The following is a 20,553-nucleotide window of genomic DNA, read 5'->3' as shown; positions in this document are numbered from 1 at the left end:
TAAAGGAAAATTGCGTATAAAATGCATTTTTTTTATTTGTGTTGGGTGAATGTGAAAAAATTGTTTTTAGGCTCTCAAATGTATGGGGCACATTATCCTGGTAGGAGATGTCTAGATGAAAAATCTTTTAGAAGGTTATTAGAGAGATTCGCGGAGACAGGGAATGTTTGTTACTCAAAAGTAGAAATAATGAGGCCCGTTAATAATCAGAAGCAAGAGTTTGAGGTGTTATTATCGGTACCCGAAGATTCTCACCTAAGTCAAGCAAATATCGGAAGCCGTTGGAATAAGTGAAAGATCAGTGCACCGAATTGTAAAAAGGAATCATTTTCATTCCTACCACATCCATGAACATCAAGCACTTTTTGATAGAGATATACAAAATCAGTAAAGACATAACTTTCACTATTATTCATCGGAAACCCCCCATTTCATGCGGCACATCAACTACTAGCACTGATGGTCATTAAATGTGTGGCGTGGTATTATTGGAATTACTATTATCGGTCCCTATTTTTTTAATGCTCATCTTAATGGAGAAATGTACATTCAATTCTTACAAAATGTAAGCCTAGATTACTTGCAAATGTTTGATTAATTACTAGAAACCGAATGTCGTTTCAACAGGACGGAGCTCCTGCACAGTTTTCTCGAAAGGTCTCTTTTTATACCGATATATTGAATAATTTTGAATTGAAATTAAAATCTGTTGGTATCTTTTTTAATTTTACTAAAGCAGTTGATACCATTAATCATGCTTTACTACTAAATAAGGTCTTTTATTATGGTATAAGAGGTCCGGCTTATAAATGGCTTGAATCATATTTCACAGGTAGAACCCAGGCTGTTAGATTGAAAGTTAGTGGTCACGTGACCATATTTCATAGTTTTTGAAAACCTATTTCATTGTTTTTACTTTAATTCGAGCTATTCAGGACAGGAGCTTACTCTTTGGAGAGGAGTCATCAAGTAGCCTCATTCATTAACACGCCGCCAAGTTTTTGGGAATTATAATTGATAGGCATTTATATTGGGATCCTCAGGTGGAAACTGTGTGCAAGAGATTTTAACGCAGCAATTATGCCGTCTTGCAGCTTCGAGTCTATGTGGACGCATATACACTTAAAAGCCTTTATGCCTTAGATGCACCTCTATCCTATGTCCTGTTGGCTTGGGGTAATTCCTCCAGTATTGGGAGAATATTCACTCTTCCAATACTGTGGTAAGTCAGAAACGCGTTGTACGTCCGATGTTTAGACTTTCCTTCAGAGAAACTTGCCGTGGTACTTTTAAAAAAGAAAAAATCCTAAGTATAATTAACATCTATACCCTTCTTCCAACCACAGAGATCTGGAGATCTTAATTTTTATGATTATGAATTTTTATAAATTAATGCAGATAAATTATACATCCTTTTTACCCGGTTGTCGCAGGTACATGATGGTCCAGAAATTAGATTGATCAAAATTTTTAATCACCTCCCATGTAGAATAAAGACAGCTAAGACTTTTCCAATCACTAAACACAAACGGGGTCCGGTTGTGACAGTTCGCAAACTGTTTTCGAACTGTTCTGGAACATTTTTTATGGTTTCAGAACTTTTTAGTCCGCGAATAGAGTTTTTATGAACACAAACTGTATCCCGGCGAGTGTCGGTAACTTCAAAGGGTGTTCTTCGTGTTCTAGAAATGTTTGTCTGCTTGGTGTAGACGTCTTGAGACAGTTTGTTTTCAATTTCGTTGTTGTGATTGAGTGGTTTAGTTTAATTTTAATGCGTAAAGAGAAAACGTCGCAATGCCTATTGTAAGTATTTTAATTTATTTATACTAAAATATTGACACGTTCAAACCGGTATATGCACTTTTAGAATACCTCAAAAAAAGTGTGGACAATGGAGGAAACCGCCAATTTAATTGAGGGCTACAAAAATTTTAGAAGCTTATGAGATGCTTAAAAGATGATTAAAAGATGCCTTGGTGGAACTAGGAAAAATGTGTAACGTGTCCACGGCCGAAGTTGAGCGAAAGTTGGCCAACATTAATTCGCAGTATCGTAGAGAGAGGCATTATGAAAAATATAAAAAGTCTGGAGTGGCTTCTTCTTTCCGTTCTAAATGGTTTGATGAAAACAATTCTTGATATAAATGGTACCGAAACTTTAAATAAATACATTAAACTATGGTACGAATCTCCTGTTGCTAGAAACCTCAATATAATGGCAAAACGCCCCACTGCTAAGATAGAGTCTCTGTAGTTGGTGTTGCTCTTGTGATAAAGCCAATTAAACAAAATACATTTTCAAAATCTGTGCTTGACATTCTTATAAAGTTCTTAAAACTTAATGACAGTTCATCTCCTATACTTATATCATCTTCTCTTAGATCTTGCAATAGTTTAGAAGTCACATTTTCTGCTTTTTGCCTTGAAGATGATCTAACCCAAAATCGACGTTTATTTTTGTTCTTTTTATTCATAATAAAATATGCAGCTGCTAGCAAAAATAAATCCTCGTCATCTTATCTTAATATAAATGCCGTGTACAGTGTCTTGATGTAAACTGAATAAAACTTAAACAGAACATAAACAGTTTTTATTGCTGGTGTAAACAGAAAGTCCGTTGGGAACATAACAGTTTTAAAACAATTTCAAAACAAAACTGTTCCAATTTTCTCTTCAAACGGACAGTTCGTGTTTTGTTTTTGTTGTGTCCGCTTGGTGAAAACCCGGCATTAGCTGACTGTCATTTTTACTCGTTGACAGAGTTCTTTAACTGTAGATTTATTGACTAAATTTAGTTACATTTTTTTCCTTTAATATTTTTATAATTTTATACTATTTTTATTAGCATTGTAGTTTTTTTATTGACAATCCTTATAGATTATAATGATGTCGATAGAAATAAACGATTTAATTTGACTACCTTAAACTTATTTAGAAAATGGATATCTAGATATTACACATAAAATAAAAATATAATATAATTTTCTACAGTAATATCATTCAAGATACGACTGCATTTCGACCAAAAAATTCGTAATACCCGATAACTGTAGAACAATGCACGCTTCCAGATAAGGTTTTTGCGGCGTTTGTTGGTATAAAGAAACCGTTCTTAAGTCTGGGTGCTACATGAACTGAGGTATCCTGAGTGTAAGTAAGGCAATAGGTAAATATGGCCACTTCATTGACGTTCGCTATTTTCTTATTTTTTAGAAATATTAAAATAAGAGGAAATAAGTAGATCTAGACAAACAATTTTAAACTATAAATCATGCACAAAAATGAATCTTTAAATGTCTGAATAAAAATTATGATTAAATGGAAGTATCACAGAGACTTAGTTTGATCAATAAATACCGACAAGTCCCGAATGGATAGTCCCCTCACAGCTGGAAAGGTTTCAAACTTTTATTTTTATTTTTATGTTCCTAGCCAATAAGAATTTTGAGCTAAATATTAATTTTTTTGATTTTTAGAGATTTAATGTTACACGGTGTGCTCTGCTTTGACACCTATTATTCAGTAATTAGATGCTGTTTGAGGCATCTAATTTTTCTAATAAAAGACAATTTTAACTTGAGTTCTCATGTCACGACAGTAAATAAACACTTGGTTCTTAAAAAATAGGTACCTGCAGGATCAAAAACCTATTATGATCCAAGTCTACCCCATGTTTCTTCAGCAAAATAGCCACCTCTTTAAACTGCACTCTTTTTCCATTAAGTTCATAATATGAGGAATTATCTTTGTGTGCTGTACGGGATACCACAAAACCACTGCCAGGCTCAAATTCATAGTCATCTCCTTCCTAAAAATATAATTTCAACAAAAGGATATTTTTTACTTATTTACAAGTATACCTTATCAATGAGTCGTGCGAAATGTATAGTCACTGAACAAGACTGTATGTTCTTAAGCTGTTCTGAGTTATGAAGTAGGACAGAGACTTTTTTGCATCGAATTTTGGTAGCTCTGTATCCAAATACAAAGAGCAAAGAGTCTATAACGTTACTTTTGCCACTTCCATTGGGACCAACTATAGCATTAAAACACTGCAAAAGATAGGAAATATATTAAATATATTTAAAAGGAACCTGCATGTGCATTATGCATGCTCCAAATTCAAGGCTGACTATAGAAATCTCTGAAACCGTAAAAGATACTAAGCCTTTCAATTATGGTTAAGTTGCGAATAAGTCTGAAAGGAATCAAAAGTTAAGCCTAGTTATTATTTTAATAAGCAAACAGATCTTACATCTTTTATGGTTTTCAAGTACAATGATAAGAATAATGCTCAACTTTACTGCATGCAATGCAGAAACTCTTCTAAGCAATTAAAAAATATACAAATCGATTAAATGTACATCATGACAATACTAAAACTTATTTTTATTTAATAATAATATCTTTTATGTCTCTCGAGAATACATGTAAAATAAATATAATATAGATGCTCATAGTTATGTAAAAGAGGAAAAGATGTCAGTTGTCGTTACAAAGTAAACAGTACAAAGTAACGACATCTGATTTAACAATATTGGTTTTTTGCTATTAATGGCAAGAGTTCTGGTCAGAGATTTGTGATATCTGAGCGTTTATAACGATGAATATACCAAGCGCCACGGCGAAAAAAATACGGAATTAATGAGTTTCAAAAACAGACAGTTTTGCTGGACAACTTAGATAGAAAGAATTTAAATCTACAAATTGATAGTTTCAACAATTTAGAAAAAGACAATATTATTTTCTAAAATTTTTATTTATTGAAATTTTTGACACAGAAGGAAACCAGGTAATTTTAAATTGATGTAAAATAAATATATGAGATTTAAAGAGAATGAAGGTGGTAAACTTTTCCAACAAAGACTTATTGCCCGAAGAATTACAACGAACTTAAATCTGGCATTAGAAAAGCTAAGCCGCCTCAATGTTTTAAAAATATAAGATCCTTGCATATGAAAATAAATTAAAGAGCCTAAATGATATTAGCACGATTTTATTTATTTACTTAGACAATGAATCCTAATAAATTTGAATTTAACAAATATTTAAAAGAGTCACAAGTTTGATAAGTTAAAAGCAATATGCAACTTGATCAAGAAACTAATTAATTAATAATTACTATTAAATGAGCTGGAAGACTTAATAGAAGGTAGAGTATTCGAAATTAAAAAACACGGAAATTATGGTGAATAGAATAACCCTCGAGCTTAAGGTGTACCCCCCTCCTTTGGTCAGTCAGTTGCTTATAAATCACCATAAGTTAACTCTTCCTCAAAGATCAAAATAAGCACCTTTCCAAAATTCCAACCAATATGGTTGAAATGTTTATGAGTTTATGAAACATTTATACCGGGTGGTGCGTCGCCGAGCGGAACATAGGAAAACCCATGTAAATTTTAAGGGGGTCAATTATTGGCTTCCCTGTACATTTGATACAAAAAATGTAAGACAACTTTTTGAAGAGACCAATCTGGCAAACCCTTATGTAAAGTTTCAAAAAATTTTAACAAGCGAATCTTGAATTGTTCAATTAAATGTAATTGCAAAATTAGCAAATTTTCGGTTCAGTTAAAACCAAACGGGCAAAAAAGTAAAATGAATATTGTTACTGACGTGAGGAAAAGTATCAATAAATCAGTGACAGTCGATATTTGAAAACAAGTATGAATTATTCAATCGTCGAAAAAATAGCCATAATTAAGTGGCATAATGCGGGAAACAGTTTTAGAGCAGTATCTGAAATGTTTTCAGTTTATTTCCCCACCAAGCCCATTCCGTCTATTTCAACTATTAAACGGGCTTAATGGGCTTGATTGTCAGATCTACTAAAAATTTTAATGTGTGTTGACTGAAGTTGTTTGACAGTCTGGTATTACTAAGGTTGCAACATGCTTGTATAATTTGGTCCCCTCAATATGAGGTTTGGATTAAAACCACTTATTTACATTTTTTACGAAAATTTCATAGATTACCTTTAGAAAATCAACGCATCAGAACTGGTCTTATATATCTGTTTAAAATTTTAACCAACAAAATTGATTCCCCTGTAATTCTTTCAATGTTGCCGTTCTTTGTAAATGTTAGAAATACCAGACAAAGAAAGATGTTTTATTTAAGCCACCCTAGTACTAATACTTATAAAAGCTCAGCCATTTACAAATGTGCAATCATTTTTATATTTATGCGTGTGATTTGTATTTAGATCTTTTAGATTTAAATAAATTTACCAAAATTATTGACAATAAACTGTATGCTTCTCAAACTCAGGCCTCTACATTATAACTTTACATCACGCCTTATTATTATAAGAAGACGAACTTGGTGTTGTTTTTTTCTGTAGTGTTAGCTTTAATTATTTTCGTTTTTTGTTGCATTTAAATGTACATATTTTCCTTCATATAGATTGGTTTCTATAATTGGCCGTCGGGCTGTTGATAATTTATAAATAAATAAATAGAATTGAGAGCTACGGCCCCATCGGCTTTATAAGCAAGGCAGCAAACATTTTTGAGAAATCTTTAAAACAAAAAAAACTAATTAGTCTTTCTTATTGCCAAAAAAACAATATACTTTTTATAAAGGGAAGGGACCACTGATGCTATATATAATCTTACATCCAGTATAACAAATAATTTGGATCTCAGTGAAAAAACTATTGTGGTATTTATGGACCTTGCCAAAGCATTCAACATGATTCCTCAGAAAAAGTTTGGATATTTTCAGGAACTACGTATTAGACCGCTCACAATGTACAAAAATTAACATCACAATAATTGAGGGTAGTATACTACCAGGTACTATTTTTAATATTAATTTGCCTGGAGGGTATGGGTGACACTTAATAAAAAAATGAAATTTGGTAGATTGATAGTATTGTTATAAGAGCATATTTTGACATATTTAGTTATTTTCCGTCACTTCCTGTTTAGCCGGAACTGACATTAACTTTCTTTATTTTAAATGAGTCAGTTATTACCTATTTCGATAGAAAATAAAATTCTGAGAACAATGATGCTGGATTTGCTACTTTTTGTTTTATAAAAGCGATTTCATTGCATTTTATGACTTAAATCTTTTACGCGCCTATTTAAAATGTCCAAACCAGCAATTTTGGCATTTACTTAATTTTTTTAAATATCATAAAAATGCAGATTTTTTTCTGTATAATTTGATATGGTTAGTTTTTAAATCGGTTGATAAATAAGCCCATAAGAAGAAAAAAACACATAAGTAAACACCCAACAAGTCACATAAATAAACGCATTTATTTAATAAAAATAGCGTAGAAGGAAGTTTTGACGCGTTCTTCAATTATTTTTCAATTGACATAATACTTGAGATCTTGTCAAGTGCAATTTTAATGTTTACTAATATTTCAGACATTTACTGGCTATATTTCTGAAAAACCGCATTTTACTAGTGTTTGCTCATAATAAGGTACCATTTGAAAAAGTAAAGTAAATGCTAAAAATATTAGTTTGAATATTCTAAATATAAAATATTAGTTTTCTGTAACTCCTTGAATAAAAATTAAAACTTTTAAAGCATTCATGGCACCCATTTCTTAAAACCCTTATTTTTTAAAAGTGGCAAATGCGGTATTATTATTCTGAGAATATTATTTTTTATCACAATATGTAATAATATACCAATTGACCCATTTGAAATAAAAAAGTTAGTGTTACTTCCTGTTAATAAAAACAGAATATGTCAAAAGATGCTCTTTTAACTGTTCTGTACATACACCAAATTTCATTTCCTTATCTTGAAAAGTAAAAAAGTTATTAAGTGTTCCCTTTTTCCTGTATCACATATTAATGTTACACATGTTATAAATTCTTGCAGCCATACAAAATACCTTAATTGAAACCTTAACTGAAACCCTTAAATGAACTCTCAATATTAATAATGTAGCAACTAAGAAAATTATTTTATAAGTTTTTTTTTTAATCTTAAAATCCAACTTATCTGGTTTAGTGTATGTATAAATCACTAGTAAAGTTAAGATTGCCTTACAGTATTGTTGTGTGGGGTGGAATCTATCAAAGTAAGCTAAAGGATGGTATTGTTGCAGACAAAATTGAACTTTTTTCTGATAAACATGTGTCCCATAATGCACACCCTTAGAGCTACAGCCTGTGCAAATTGCTTGAAGAAAATTGATTATTTGTAACACTGACTATACAATTTTTTTAATATTTTATGCAAAATTTTCCTATTCACCATTAAGCATACTTTGTTCTACTTAAATAAAAAGTATCTATTTTTTACATTTTTGAGAATTAATTTTTTTTTCTGATATTAACATATGTTTTTACCAACCTAACTTGCACTATCCCTTCAAAGTTTAAGTTGTTATAAACAAATTATAATTATGTAGTAAAATTTAAAAAAAAGAAAACAATATTTTCTTATTTATAGAAAAACTAAATATTTTTGACAAAAAAGGTACAAAAAATACATAATATAAAGAAAAAATATTTATTTAAGTTAATTTAGATGCTTAAATTATATATTATATTATTTAAGCATCTAAATTCTATTTGGAATTCTGTGGAAATAATTTCTTCATAACATATTTTACCATAGTGTTATGATATTAAAATGTCATAATAAGATTTCCATAGCTTCCTGAAATGTAAAAGGGCAAGGCCAGCCTTATCTCACATAGATATAAATTCATATTTATTATATAGGATTGTGGCAGGACTCTTTAAGATTAAGGTCAAAAACTGGGTCATTAAAGAATCCTATAGCTTGTGATTTTAAACACCAGGCAGGCTAAAAGATTTATAAACTTACATGCAATAATGGTCAGGTTGCAAATTAAACAAATACCTGACAACCTTAAAAATTAGTAAATAACCTTTGCAGGGGAAGAAAAACTCCTCTGAACATGTATGGTGGACTTAAGTTAAATAATAAGCCAGAACCAAGAAGATAACTTCATCTAAGCTAACTTCATCTAAATTCACCACTTAAACATGAATCATGAAAAATACCAAGAAATTTAGAGCTAGCATTAAAAGACGTATTACTGCAATCATGACTTGCCATAACTGAAAATTTATAATAAAGGTCTTAGACTCATTTAGAAACAACTCATTGGCTATGAGCCTTTTCGAAGATTGTCTAGAAAATGTGCATAAACAACTGTCCTTATAAATATTTAACCAAAAAGGATCCACAAAACCTGGGAGATCAATATATAATGAATATTACTGGACTGAAAATGGATCCTTGGGATACAACACATTTTAGAATTAATAATGAATTACTACTTGAGATTTGTACTTGTTAAAATCAATATTTAAGAGAAATATTTGGACTCCATCAGAGTATTACAAAGAAATAAAGTATGATCAACAGAATGAATGAATATTTTTTTGTACCTTAATTGACTTTCTGTACATAGGAGGTTTAATTCAAAATGTAACAACAGACTCTGACACAGAATTTTTTAAATACAAAAGTGCCATTAGAAATGATGTGGCTTAATATTATCAGCCAGAGAATAATAAATATTTAATAACAAATGGAGCATTACAGTAAATCTCTTCAGACTTCTTATACATTAGCCACTATCTCCCTTAATTGTATTTTAAATATTTTTCTTAATGAAATGTTTAATTTAAAGGTATTAAGGGTAATATGCTGCCGTCCTAAGTCAGAACCCCGTATCTACATTTTTTTTTAAATTGAGTTATCAGCAAAAGTGAACTGGTAGTGGTTTTTTTCTTATCTGTAAATCCCGTTAATCTGTTAAACCCCGTAATTTTCATTTAAAATTGAGTAAAATTGAAAAAATAATACACCGTAACTGCATAAAATAGCCAACATCCTAAGCAAAAAACTGGCATCCTAGAATTCCTTAGATAGAACCTGACAAATGCACGGCGCGGGCGAGTAGTTCCGTGGTTATTTCTAAGCATTATGCACATGCCAGGTTTTTCCTAAGCTTCGGTCTTGATACGGATGTAGCTGCCAGGTTTTAACTAGGCAATTACAACAAAATTCGCGGGAGTCTAGAAATATTTATTTAATTCTAATCAGGCAGGCATGTGCGTTAATTGTGATTTTATGTTAGTGAGGTTTGCTATTATTTTGTGTGTGTTTTCTTATGGATATTTTACTGAATAACCTTTAGTACATAGGTAGGTCAACATGTGATAATATGAGAATGATGTACATATGTACTAATAAAATTACACAGCATATATTTTTTAATCTTTAGAAACTAAAATGTCGAAGAGATCTAAGCTTATGGTCAAATTGGCCAGAGAATGTCTTTCTTCAGAAAATCATAATGTGCTACGTGAATTAAGACCTTGCAGTACAACAAACTTAGAAAACAGTTGTCTAGTAAATGAAGAATATCAATTGGAGTTCTTGCGATTGCCTACAGAAGATTTTCGGATCGAGCTGTATATCGATAATAACGAGGATAATAATATCGATTCTAAAATGGATTTAGAGAGAGAGTTCGAGATTCCTGGTCATGAAGTAATTAATCCTCAAGAAGCCATCCCTGATAATCGCGTGTGTCAAAACCATAACGTAGTACTACCATCATATGACGAATCGGACAACTACAACATTACTAGAGAAATTGTTGAAATCAATGAACCACAAAGTGACGGTAGGTGTATTTAAAATGAAATACAGAGTGTATTACAAAGACCATGTTCCCTTATTTTCTTTATTTTAAAAATGTATCTGCCTTGACAAATATGCTGTTATTATGAAGATAAAGAGCTACCATATTGCGGAACAATGTTAGCCCTTTGTATAAATGTTTAAAATACGACTGTATTAATCAATATTTATAAATTTAACTTTTTTTTAGAATTATCAATACTAAAAGAAAATAATGATAGAAATGAAATTAAAGGATCGATAGAACAGGAGCCAAAAGGTGAGTCCAAAGTTTATATTATTAAAAAAAATTATACTTATTATAATTAATTATACTTGTACAAATATAAGAAAAAAAAGAACCTAAAAATGAAAAATTGAACTTAAAAATGGAATTTAAAATGTGTACACTTTACACTTTTAGAACTACAAATATGGAAGAAAACAGAAATATAATTGAAAATGGTGAACAGAGAGAACAGGAGCCTGAATGTAAGTTTAAAGTTTTATTATGTTTTATTAAAAAGTATTTAAGCTTCAGACAATTTTAGAACTACAAGAAAAATATACAAAAAAAGGAACGATTAGAAAAAGGAAAAAATTCAATGAAATTAAATCAGAAAGATTAAAAGCGTATAAAGAAAGCATTAAAAATAAACATCAGGTGACAGAATCCTGTGACAAAAATAAATGTAAAAAACAATGTATCTCTTCTATAAACGATGAAAGGCGAAAGGAAATTAATAATAACTACTGGATTTTAACCTGGATTGAAAAGAAAACATTTATTTTAAATTCGATTTCGCGCACGAACGTAAGAAGAACTACTCTTGTAGAAAATACTGTGAGACAAAATTCCCTTAAATATTATTATAAAGACAGTAAAGGGGAAAAACATTTTTTTTTCCTTACAACCCTAGGATACAAAAGAAGTAATGATTGGGCCATTCAAAGTTTTAATTTGAAAAGAAAACTCTCTGATGAGTAACCTGTCCCAACCCAAACTTGATAGATGAGGTCGTAGAAAAAAATTGATAGGAAATTTATCGAAGAACATATAGAAAGCTTCCACCCAACCATTTCCCATTATCGGCGAGAGCACGCCCCAAATCGCCGTGAGATTAATTGCATATAATGAAAGTTTTGTCCCGATAGGTAAAAAAAGGAAACAATCATCACCACATGCTGTACTTTGGCATGAAGCTGTGTCCGATCAGTCTAAAGAAAACATTATAAGTTGTTTTTATTCCTTTTTATTGCATAATAGAGATTATAAAAACTTTGTTATTTGGCTTGATAATTGTTCATCCCAGAACAAAAACTGGGCTTTCTTTACTTTTCTTATTTTTCTAGTTAATTCAGAACAGATTGCCGCAGAACAAATTGTGCTAAAATATTTTGAGACTGGACACACCTTCATGTCAGCGGATAGCGTCCACCATCAGGTGGAGCTTTCACTGAAACGTCAAAAAAAAACAACTTCCAAAAAACGATTTCCAAGATTGTGTGAGAGCAGTTGAAATGGCCAATTCTGGTCATGTAACTGTAAAATCAATGAATCCAACAGATTTTTATTTGTGGCCAGATTTTGCATCACAACAAAAGCTTAGAAAAACAAATCCCCGTCCATATTTGAGTAATATTACACAAATAATTGCCAGAAAAGGCCAATTTAAACTTCAGTATATTTCATCAAAAGACAACAATTTGCATGAGCTAGATTTTTTGCAAAATAGTAAAATTAAGATCGGTATAACCCAGTGGCGGCTTTTGGGGTAGAGCCACAGTGCCATGGCTCTACCTAATAAACGTTGAAAATAAAAAAAATAATTTATTTTTTAAATTTTACTTCAGTCCAAAAAAATATCTGTATATTAATATTTAATACCAATTATAAAATTAAGATACTGGAACGCAGCCAGTGCAAGATTCCGCAAATTTCGCTAATGCGAAATCAAAGACGTAGTTGTCGCGCCAGGCCCCGTATTGATGCGTGTTATATTATATTATTATTATATACAGGGTGTCCCAAAAGTAGACGTCCAAACGAAAGGAGGCGATAGAGGAGGTCAGTAGCAATCAAAAAAACCCCATATACATTATTCGATTGTTGATGGTTTAAAAGTTATTACCGTTTTTCTGTTTTTTATAAAAATAGTGTTATGAATTCTGTAAAGAACTCATAGAAAGAATATCCTCACGAATTTTCGTGGTATTTGTTATGAATGTTGCCTTAAATAGTGTACTTTTTCATAAGTAATAGTTGCATGCAAAACAATTGCTTCTGTCACTACTTAGAAAATGATAATTTTCCAATATGTTTAAGTTTTATATACACATTTTTGCGTTTAAATTGATGCTGCTACAAAGCACGTGTTCGACAAAAAATAAACAGCTACCAGAAAAAGTTGCTTTATTTATGCAGATTCTTTACGGTCAAATATTTATGATAAGAAAACTAAACATTCTTTTTCAAATAATTTTTAAGATCAACATACCGTTTCCCTGTCGCGAATGTAGTTAGTTTCTTTCTGGTTTTTCAACAAATTAGGCTTTATTTCTTATACTTAGACTGTTTGCTGTTTCTATTTTCGGAGTTTTTCGTGTTTTAAAGCTATTACAAGTAAACCTTCACAAATTGCTTATAGTTCTCATGAATATGCAGAAATGCACTATGTTTATGGGCTTTGTGATGGAAATGCTTGATCTGCTACCTGAGAATATGAAAGACGCTTTCCCGGTCGAAATCGCTATCCTGACCATAGAGTTTTCATAAATGTGCATCATTCCTGGTCAGCCACGGAGAGTAGGAAGACCTAGAAATGATAACGATGAAGATGATATTGTGGGATTTGCAACAGAGAATCGGGACGTTCGGGACTTCCCAAATCCACAGTTCATCGAGTCTTACAAAGAAATCTGTTATATCTTTATCATGTGCAACGTGTTCAAGCACTTCTGCCCACTGATTATGAAAAAAGGATTCAGTTTTGTCGGGAAATGCTGCAGCATAATAGAATAGGCTCTAACTTTTTTTAACATTTTGTGGAGTGACGAAAGCAGTTTTAAAAGAACAGGGATATTTAATATACACAATTTGCATTATTGGGACTATGTTAATCCTAATATAGTGAGAAATGATCGTTTTCTGCATGAGTTTTCAGTCAATCTAAAGAAGGCAAATTAATTGGACCATTCGAGCTACCAGGAAGACTAAACGGCGAAAATTATTTACATTTCTTGCAACATAACTTGAACGATTTACTTGAAGACGTATCTATAGCAACACGGCGAGACATGTGGCTGCAACACGACGGAGCTCCTGCTCACTCTGCCCGAATCGTAAAGCAACATCTTGATACTACTTTTAATAATCGATGGATTGGAAAGGGAGGAACCATCCAATGGCCGCCGCGTTCGCCTGACCTGAACCCCTTAGACTTTTTTTTATGGGTATATTTCAAAGAACTTGTTTTTATCAATGAAAGCCAGACTGAAGTAGAACTGCGAAGAAAAATAAGACAAGCGGCCAACGTTATTACCAACAATGACAGAGCCTTTCGGCGCATAAAAAGAAATTTCATCCGCCGTTGCCGAATGTGTATTAAGGCAGGTGGTTCGCATTTTGAACATTTATTGTGATGTTAAATAGCAATAAATTCTTTTTTTTTCATTATTTAGAATTTGATTATTTAGTATTACAATATTTTGATTTTTGTCCAAAAACGATTAGTTTAATAAAAATGTCAATCAAAAAAGACTCGTATCACTTATCTGAAAGTATTTCACCATATGAGAATCTTCATTAAATAAGTAACTTTTCCTGATAATTTTTAACTTTTTGTAGTAATTTTTTTTCTGCCAGGTTCACTTAAAAGGCTTAAATCAGGTTCACTTAAATAATTTTTAAATAAAAATTAAACATATTGAGAAATTATTTTTTTCTTACTAGTAAAAGAAACAATTATGCATCCAAATCATATTTATGAAAGGGTGCACTCCTTAGGGTCACACTCGCACTAAATACTAAGTAAATAAATTATGATATTTTTGTAATAAATTTTGTGCATGATGCATGAAGCGATTTTTACAAAAATGAGAAAAATGGAAATAACTTTTAAACCATCAACAATCGGATAATAGTATATAGAGTTTTTTTGATTACAAATGATCTCCTCTATCACCTCCTCTCGTTTGGACGTCTACTTGGGACACCCTGTATACATCGAATAATCACAGCAAATGTCCTTGAAACAATGGGGTAAAGCTACGGCAAATTAAATAATTTTGGGCCGGGCTCCAAACCAATAGAATCTTTTCTAGCAAAACGTGCGTGATATTGTTGTTTTGATTATTCATCAGGCGTTCGCGGTTCCGTAGAGATCTCTTATTTTATTTGGCTGGCGTTTTAAGCTTTGTTGGTGTTTATAATTTTTATTGAATATTAAAAACAATGAATAAAATTAGTTTTTGAAAAGCAACTCCATTTTATCATTGGAACAAAAAGTGGAAATAAAGGAGTTAGGGCGACCGTTGCCCGATTTAAATATAGAAATTTTTTTTCAGTTATTATAATTTATAAAAACAATAAAATTACTTATTTGTGTACCTTACTGTAAATATGGAAAACTGTATGTTGCCTGTGACCTGAAGTATTGACAATTCCATGTAGTTTTTGTAAGTTCATTTCCTTAAATTTCAAAATTTTTAAAATGTATATTTTTATCTACAAAAAAAAAATAGAAAACTTATTGCGTTATAATTTTGATAATAAAATGTAATAATCTCGTTCGGTCATGATAAAATTAGATCAAGGTTTGGCTCTACCTCCCTGAACTGTCACAAGCCGCCACTGGTATAACCAGCTTTTCAAAAAGAACCAAGAGGCGTGACAAAAGAAAAATATATTAAAAAATTTAAAGAGTATAATTCCAAAAGAGCGTTTTCACTCCTGGGAAAATCCACCTTGTGATAGATAAATTTAAGATTTTGACATCTTTCAAAATCATTCTTTTTTGTACCATAAAGGTGTGTTTTTTTGTTAAAATATTGATTTGTAATATTATTTGTAATACTGAAATGTGATGGAGTACCTATTAATATAATCAATATTTTAATTTGTAACTTTGAAATGTTACTGAAATAAGAATAAATGTTTTCGTTAGTAACCAGTTTTTTATTTTGATTTCAGTACCCCAAATGAAAAGTTAACAAATTCCATTCAATTGAAGGAAAACCATATAAATTACTTTGTAACAATATGAAATACTTAATATAAACCACATATTTACAAGATCTGCTAGAGATACCAGGTTTTATTTAAGTAATTTTCTAGAATTCTGAAAAAAATTATATGGCATGTGCTCCAAAATTTGTTATATTTTTTAAATACATGTTTTTATTATTAATTAATATAAATTAGCTTATTTTTTGCTTATCTGTCCAAAAACTTTCTTTACAACATTTTTAGTTCAGAAAACATGACATACTAACTGTTTTTTTAATTTTATTTAAAATTAACTTTTCTGTAGATGCATGGTTCTGACGTAGAATGGCAGTATGTATGTCAGATACAATATATGGTATGGTATATGAAAACCAAAATTATTCCTTTGAAAATTGTGTGGGAATATAAATTTTTTACTGAAGCCAGAAGTTTTTCTATATGTATCATGTGAACATCAAACAATGTGCTTTCTGGTGCAGCAATAAGTAAAATGGAAATTAAGTGAAACATAAGTAAAATATAAAATTTAACAGCAAAAAACTCTTATTATTCTTAAAAATTTTAACTGCCTAAGAATTTTTCTGACATAAATAATGTATATATAATATGCTGTCAATAATTTAAAGAAATTAAAGTAGGTGGTTATATCTAGACTGGGTTATAAATTTTTGTACAATATTTGTGTTTTTACACAGCTTTATGTGTTAAGCAATCTTATTTAATTTTTTTGTGATGATTCTTTACAATGAGTTTATTTACTTGAAATGCCAAATTAATACCACTAAGTATATAAAAATAAGATTATTTTAATACTTGATTAAACCATATAACTTGTAGTCCAAATAATATTAAAACATAAATCAAACAATACTAAATATAAAAAAACAGGTTCTCCCTAAAAACTGGAATTTTTATTCATTGAGAGTTTTCTTATAATTGACTTATTAGTTAATTGGTAAGTATAAAGATCTTTGTTCCTAGACTCAGAAATAATATGGTCAGTAGATCTACCAAAGTAAAATATTATTCATTGAGAGAATTTGCTTATCATTGCCTTATTATTAAATTGGTAAATATAAAGATGTTTGCAGTACCGTTCATAAACACAGATATAATATGATCAGTAGATGTACCAAACTGAAACCTTAAAAAGTTTATTGTTTGTAGGCTGACACTATATATACCTTATGAAATGGTCCGAGAACAACTCCTTTGCCATAACTTTTAAAGAAACTATTCTCTATTTTAGTTATTACTAATCGTGGACCATTAGGATCCATAGTTAGAGCTGCCTTTCTCACAGGGGGAATATATATGCCGTCAACTCTGACTCCCTCATCATCCGAAAGGTTTAGTTCTTCATCAGAGGAGTCCTCATCCTCAATCATTGGTACTGGGTTAGGCACTGGGGCTTTAACTTTTACATTTTTATTTCCGGACATTATAAGTCCTCTATTTTTTTTTAAAGAACAATATGAAAATAATCTAGAAATTCAATTTAATCGTTGCTTACTAAACGCAGCGTTTGGCGTTTAGGCGTTATGTTATAGTATCTACTGTTTTTTGAATGTTTACTTATTTCCTCACAAAACGGAAAAATCGCCGTTACTTTTGACACTTGACAGATTCAAATTTTTTGACAGGTATGTGTGAAGTTAGGTTGCTAAAGGCGTGTGCAGACGCCGAATCAAACAGTTCAGCAGACAAGGCACAGAACACAAATATAGACAAGATATACCGGGTGGTGCGTCGCCGAGCGGAAAATAGGAAAACTTATGTAAATTTTAAGGGGGTCAATTATTGGCTTTCATTTATATTCAATTCTGTATATTTTATAGAAAAAATGTAAGATAACTTTTTGAAGAGACTTATCTGGCAAACCCTTGTGCAACGTTTCAAAAAATTTTAATAAGCGAATCTTGAATTATTCAATTAAATATAATTGCAAAATTAGCAAATTTTCGGTTCAGGTAAAACCAAACGGGCACCAGTAAAATGAATATTGTCACTGACGTCAAATTAAAATAAATCACGATTATTTTTTAAATAATCGATAATAATAATTGTTATTGGTTTAACTTCATTGTTATATTAAATAAAAGTTTAGATAAAAAAGTAATTTTAACGTAAGTCACGTTAAAATTACTTTTTATTGAATGTATGGTTGTGAGATTGATAAAACAAAAAAAAAACATTTCTTGTATGCGACTGTACGTCAGATTTGACAAAGCCTTATAACAAATTGTTTGCTGGTGGCTGGTGTCTGGTTTTACCTGAACTGAAAATTTGGTAATTTTGCAATTACATTTAAGTGAATAATTCAAGATTCGCTTATTAAAATTTTTTGAAACTTTGCACGAGGGTTTGCCACATTGGTCTCTTCAAAAAGTTATCTTACATTTTTTCTGTAAAATGTACAGGAAAGCCAATGATTGACCTACTTAAAATTTACATGGGTTTTCCTATGTTGCGCTCGGCAACGCACCACCAGGTAGGTGTGAATCTGTGAGAAGCTTTCCGTCTAGTATATGTGTGCATGCAACCCACTTCAGTCTTTACATTAAAATCTTTACAAAGACTTAAAATCTTTACAAAGACTTTTTTAATGTTTAATACTTGCTTGAAATAATTTTATTATTATTTTATCAGATGGCGAGAATTGTGAACATTGAATAAATTTTTTGTGTGCAAATATTGATAATGCCAAGGTAATCAAAAAATTAGCATCAAAGTGTATCTGTGCAGGATTTAAGAAAGGGCGGAAAAGGAGATTATGAGAATATTATAGATTAGCAACAAATGAGGAGTTCTCTACCACAAAATATTAACCCAGGAGAAATAGAAGGGGAACTGCAATGCTAACTTCAAATCATAAAAGATTAGTTACCGACCAAACCGCATTTATTTCGCATGGCGTGGTGATCGCATTGGCGGGAATTTTAAAAGCATGATATCTATTACAGTTTATTTTAAGATCGCTTTTTTAAAGAATTTAAACTGAATTGGTGCCAATTTAAATGTATTGTATTTGTGATTATTTTCACGCACTTAATTTTGGACCAATTCAGTTTAAATTCGATTTGAATCGATTAATTAAATGTAAAAGTATCTACATTATGTACGAAGTGATTTTTATATTTCATACAATGGCATTTTTTTTGTTTAAAAATATAAGGTTTAAATTTTAATTTTTTTTTATGTTGTTTAATAAAGTGGCAACAAAAAAAACAATTAAACATCGCGATAAAAGAATTTTTTTTTCTTTTTAATTTTAAAAATTTTGGTATATAAAGACTAAATATTTGACATTAGGAAGAATTTATCTTTTCATTGGAAAAACATTATAAAGGGTGTCCAATTGATTTTTTTTTCAAAATATTAGCTAATAAAGGATATAAATTATATACTATATTTTGAAATCGCGACGTTCAATTGTTTTTTTTTAAAGATTCTTAATCAGCATTAGAAGTTAGCCATTGTATGAAATAGAAAGAATTACCCTGTAAACGTTAACTAAATTAAATTGAAAGCAAACTATCAGAATTAAAAAAAAAAAAGAGTAAAAGTATTTTTTGTCAACCCAACCTTTTTATTACAACCATTTTTTTATAACTAAATAAAAAAGGATTACACAAGAAATAAGTGCAACGTAACAACAATTTTACTAACGAGAAACTAGAAGAAAATTATCAAATTGGGATGGGTTTAAATAAAACACATTATGAAAAAGTATCTATTTATTTTAATATATGGATGTAAGAACTACTTTTTTTTTCTTCTCTTCTCTAATTGTTTATGCATGTTATAGGCATGTAGTTTTACAGGGTCAAAGTTGGCCGCAGAAGATTTTGATTTTACTAGATATTTAAATTTTTTATCAATGCCCCTACAAATTTTATTTATTCTCTTGCACCACCAAAATATGCAACATTTAATTATAATTTTTCTAAGAAGTGCATCCTGTTGAGGGTGATTCGGACAATTAAGAAATTTAAATGAAGCCATTTTGCTTTTTAAAATCTCGTCCAAAAATTTCATTAATTTTTTTTTATAGCAAACTCTTGGTATGAGATAGAACAGTCTTGATATTGCGTCGCTTACAACAAAATTAAAAAATGTCCCTGGAACGTTTAATTTACAATTTTTATACTGTCTTGCATTTATAAATTCTACATCTGCATTATGTTCCCTAAATACCAATTTATTTCTACAAAGTTCACGTTTTAAACTTTTTTAGCTATAAAGCCGCTGATATAGGTCCTAACATTGACTGCAATTTTTGACCTTTTATGAAAACTTGTTTCATATTAAATTTGTGGACACTGAAAACTAACAGGCTTCGAGTCTAAGGGTGCAATGTCAGGACTTATCTTACCGGTTAAGTAACTTTTTAAGTTATCTAGGGCTCCTTCACTCTTATCCTCCTGCACAGTTTGCGCCAGGCGAATGGTTAGACAAAAAATTATTTATTAGTAAGGCTTTAAAAGAAGAGCAAAAATGTGCAGCAGTAGGTGAGATTTCCCTCACCCCATGACTTCGGATGTTACCAAAAAAATTTTCTAAAGCATCTTGCTGGAAAGGCCTTGTCATTATGAATCTATTTTTTTTGTCTTCCAATAATTTTGGACACAGATAAATCAGTCCCTTTATCGTGAAAATAAAAGCACCACTGTTTAATACATTACTTAG

The 20,553-nt window shown here is 30.6% G+C and overlaps 1 protein-coding gene and 1 long non-coding RNA gene across 3 annotated transcripts in view; one reads left to right on the top strand and one right to left on the bottom strand.

Annotated features, from left to right (window-relative positions):
* LOC126734688 (structural maintenance of chromosomes protein 4) overlaps nucleotides 1–17,483 on the bottom strand; it is a 217,319-nt gene extending 199,836 nt beyond the window's left edge. For both annotated transcript variants that reach the window (XM_050438398.1, XM_050438397.1), the window contains exons 1-3: nucleotides 17,049–17,483; nucleotides 3,860–4,051; nucleotides 3,631–3,807 (exon numbers count right to left, since the gene is read on the bottom strand). In XM_050438398.1, coding sequence (XP_050294355.1) covers nucleotides 3,631–3,807; nucleotides 3,860–4,051; nucleotides 17,049–17,306 — 627 coding nt within the window. In that variant the 5' untranslated portion in view covers nucleotides 17,307–17,483. The remainder of the gene's footprint in view (nucleotides 1–3,630; nucleotides 3,808–3,859; nucleotides 4,052–17,048) is intronic.
* Nucleotides 9,659–15,721, top strand: LOC126734692 (uncharacterized). Its single transcript, XR_007660138.1, has 4 exons — nucleotides 9,659–10,156; nucleotides 10,237–10,641; nucleotides 10,849–10,917; nucleotides 11,062–15,721. It is a non-coding gene; the product is annotated as an uncharacterized LOC126734692 (long non-coding RNA).
* Nucleotides 17,484–20,553: the final 3,070 nt, after the last annotated feature.

This window comes from Anthonomus grandis, chromosome 3 (genome assembly GCF_022605725.1).
Source record: "Anthonomus grandis grandis chromosome 3, icAntGran1.3, whole genome shotgun sequence".
Taxonomy (NCBI): domain Eukaryota; kingdom Metazoa; phylum Arthropoda; class Insecta; order Coleoptera; family Curculionidae; genus Anthonomus; species Anthonomus grandis.
The sequence above is the reverse complement of the archived record's forward strand: the minus strand, read 5'-3'. Positions and strand labels throughout refer to the sequence as shown.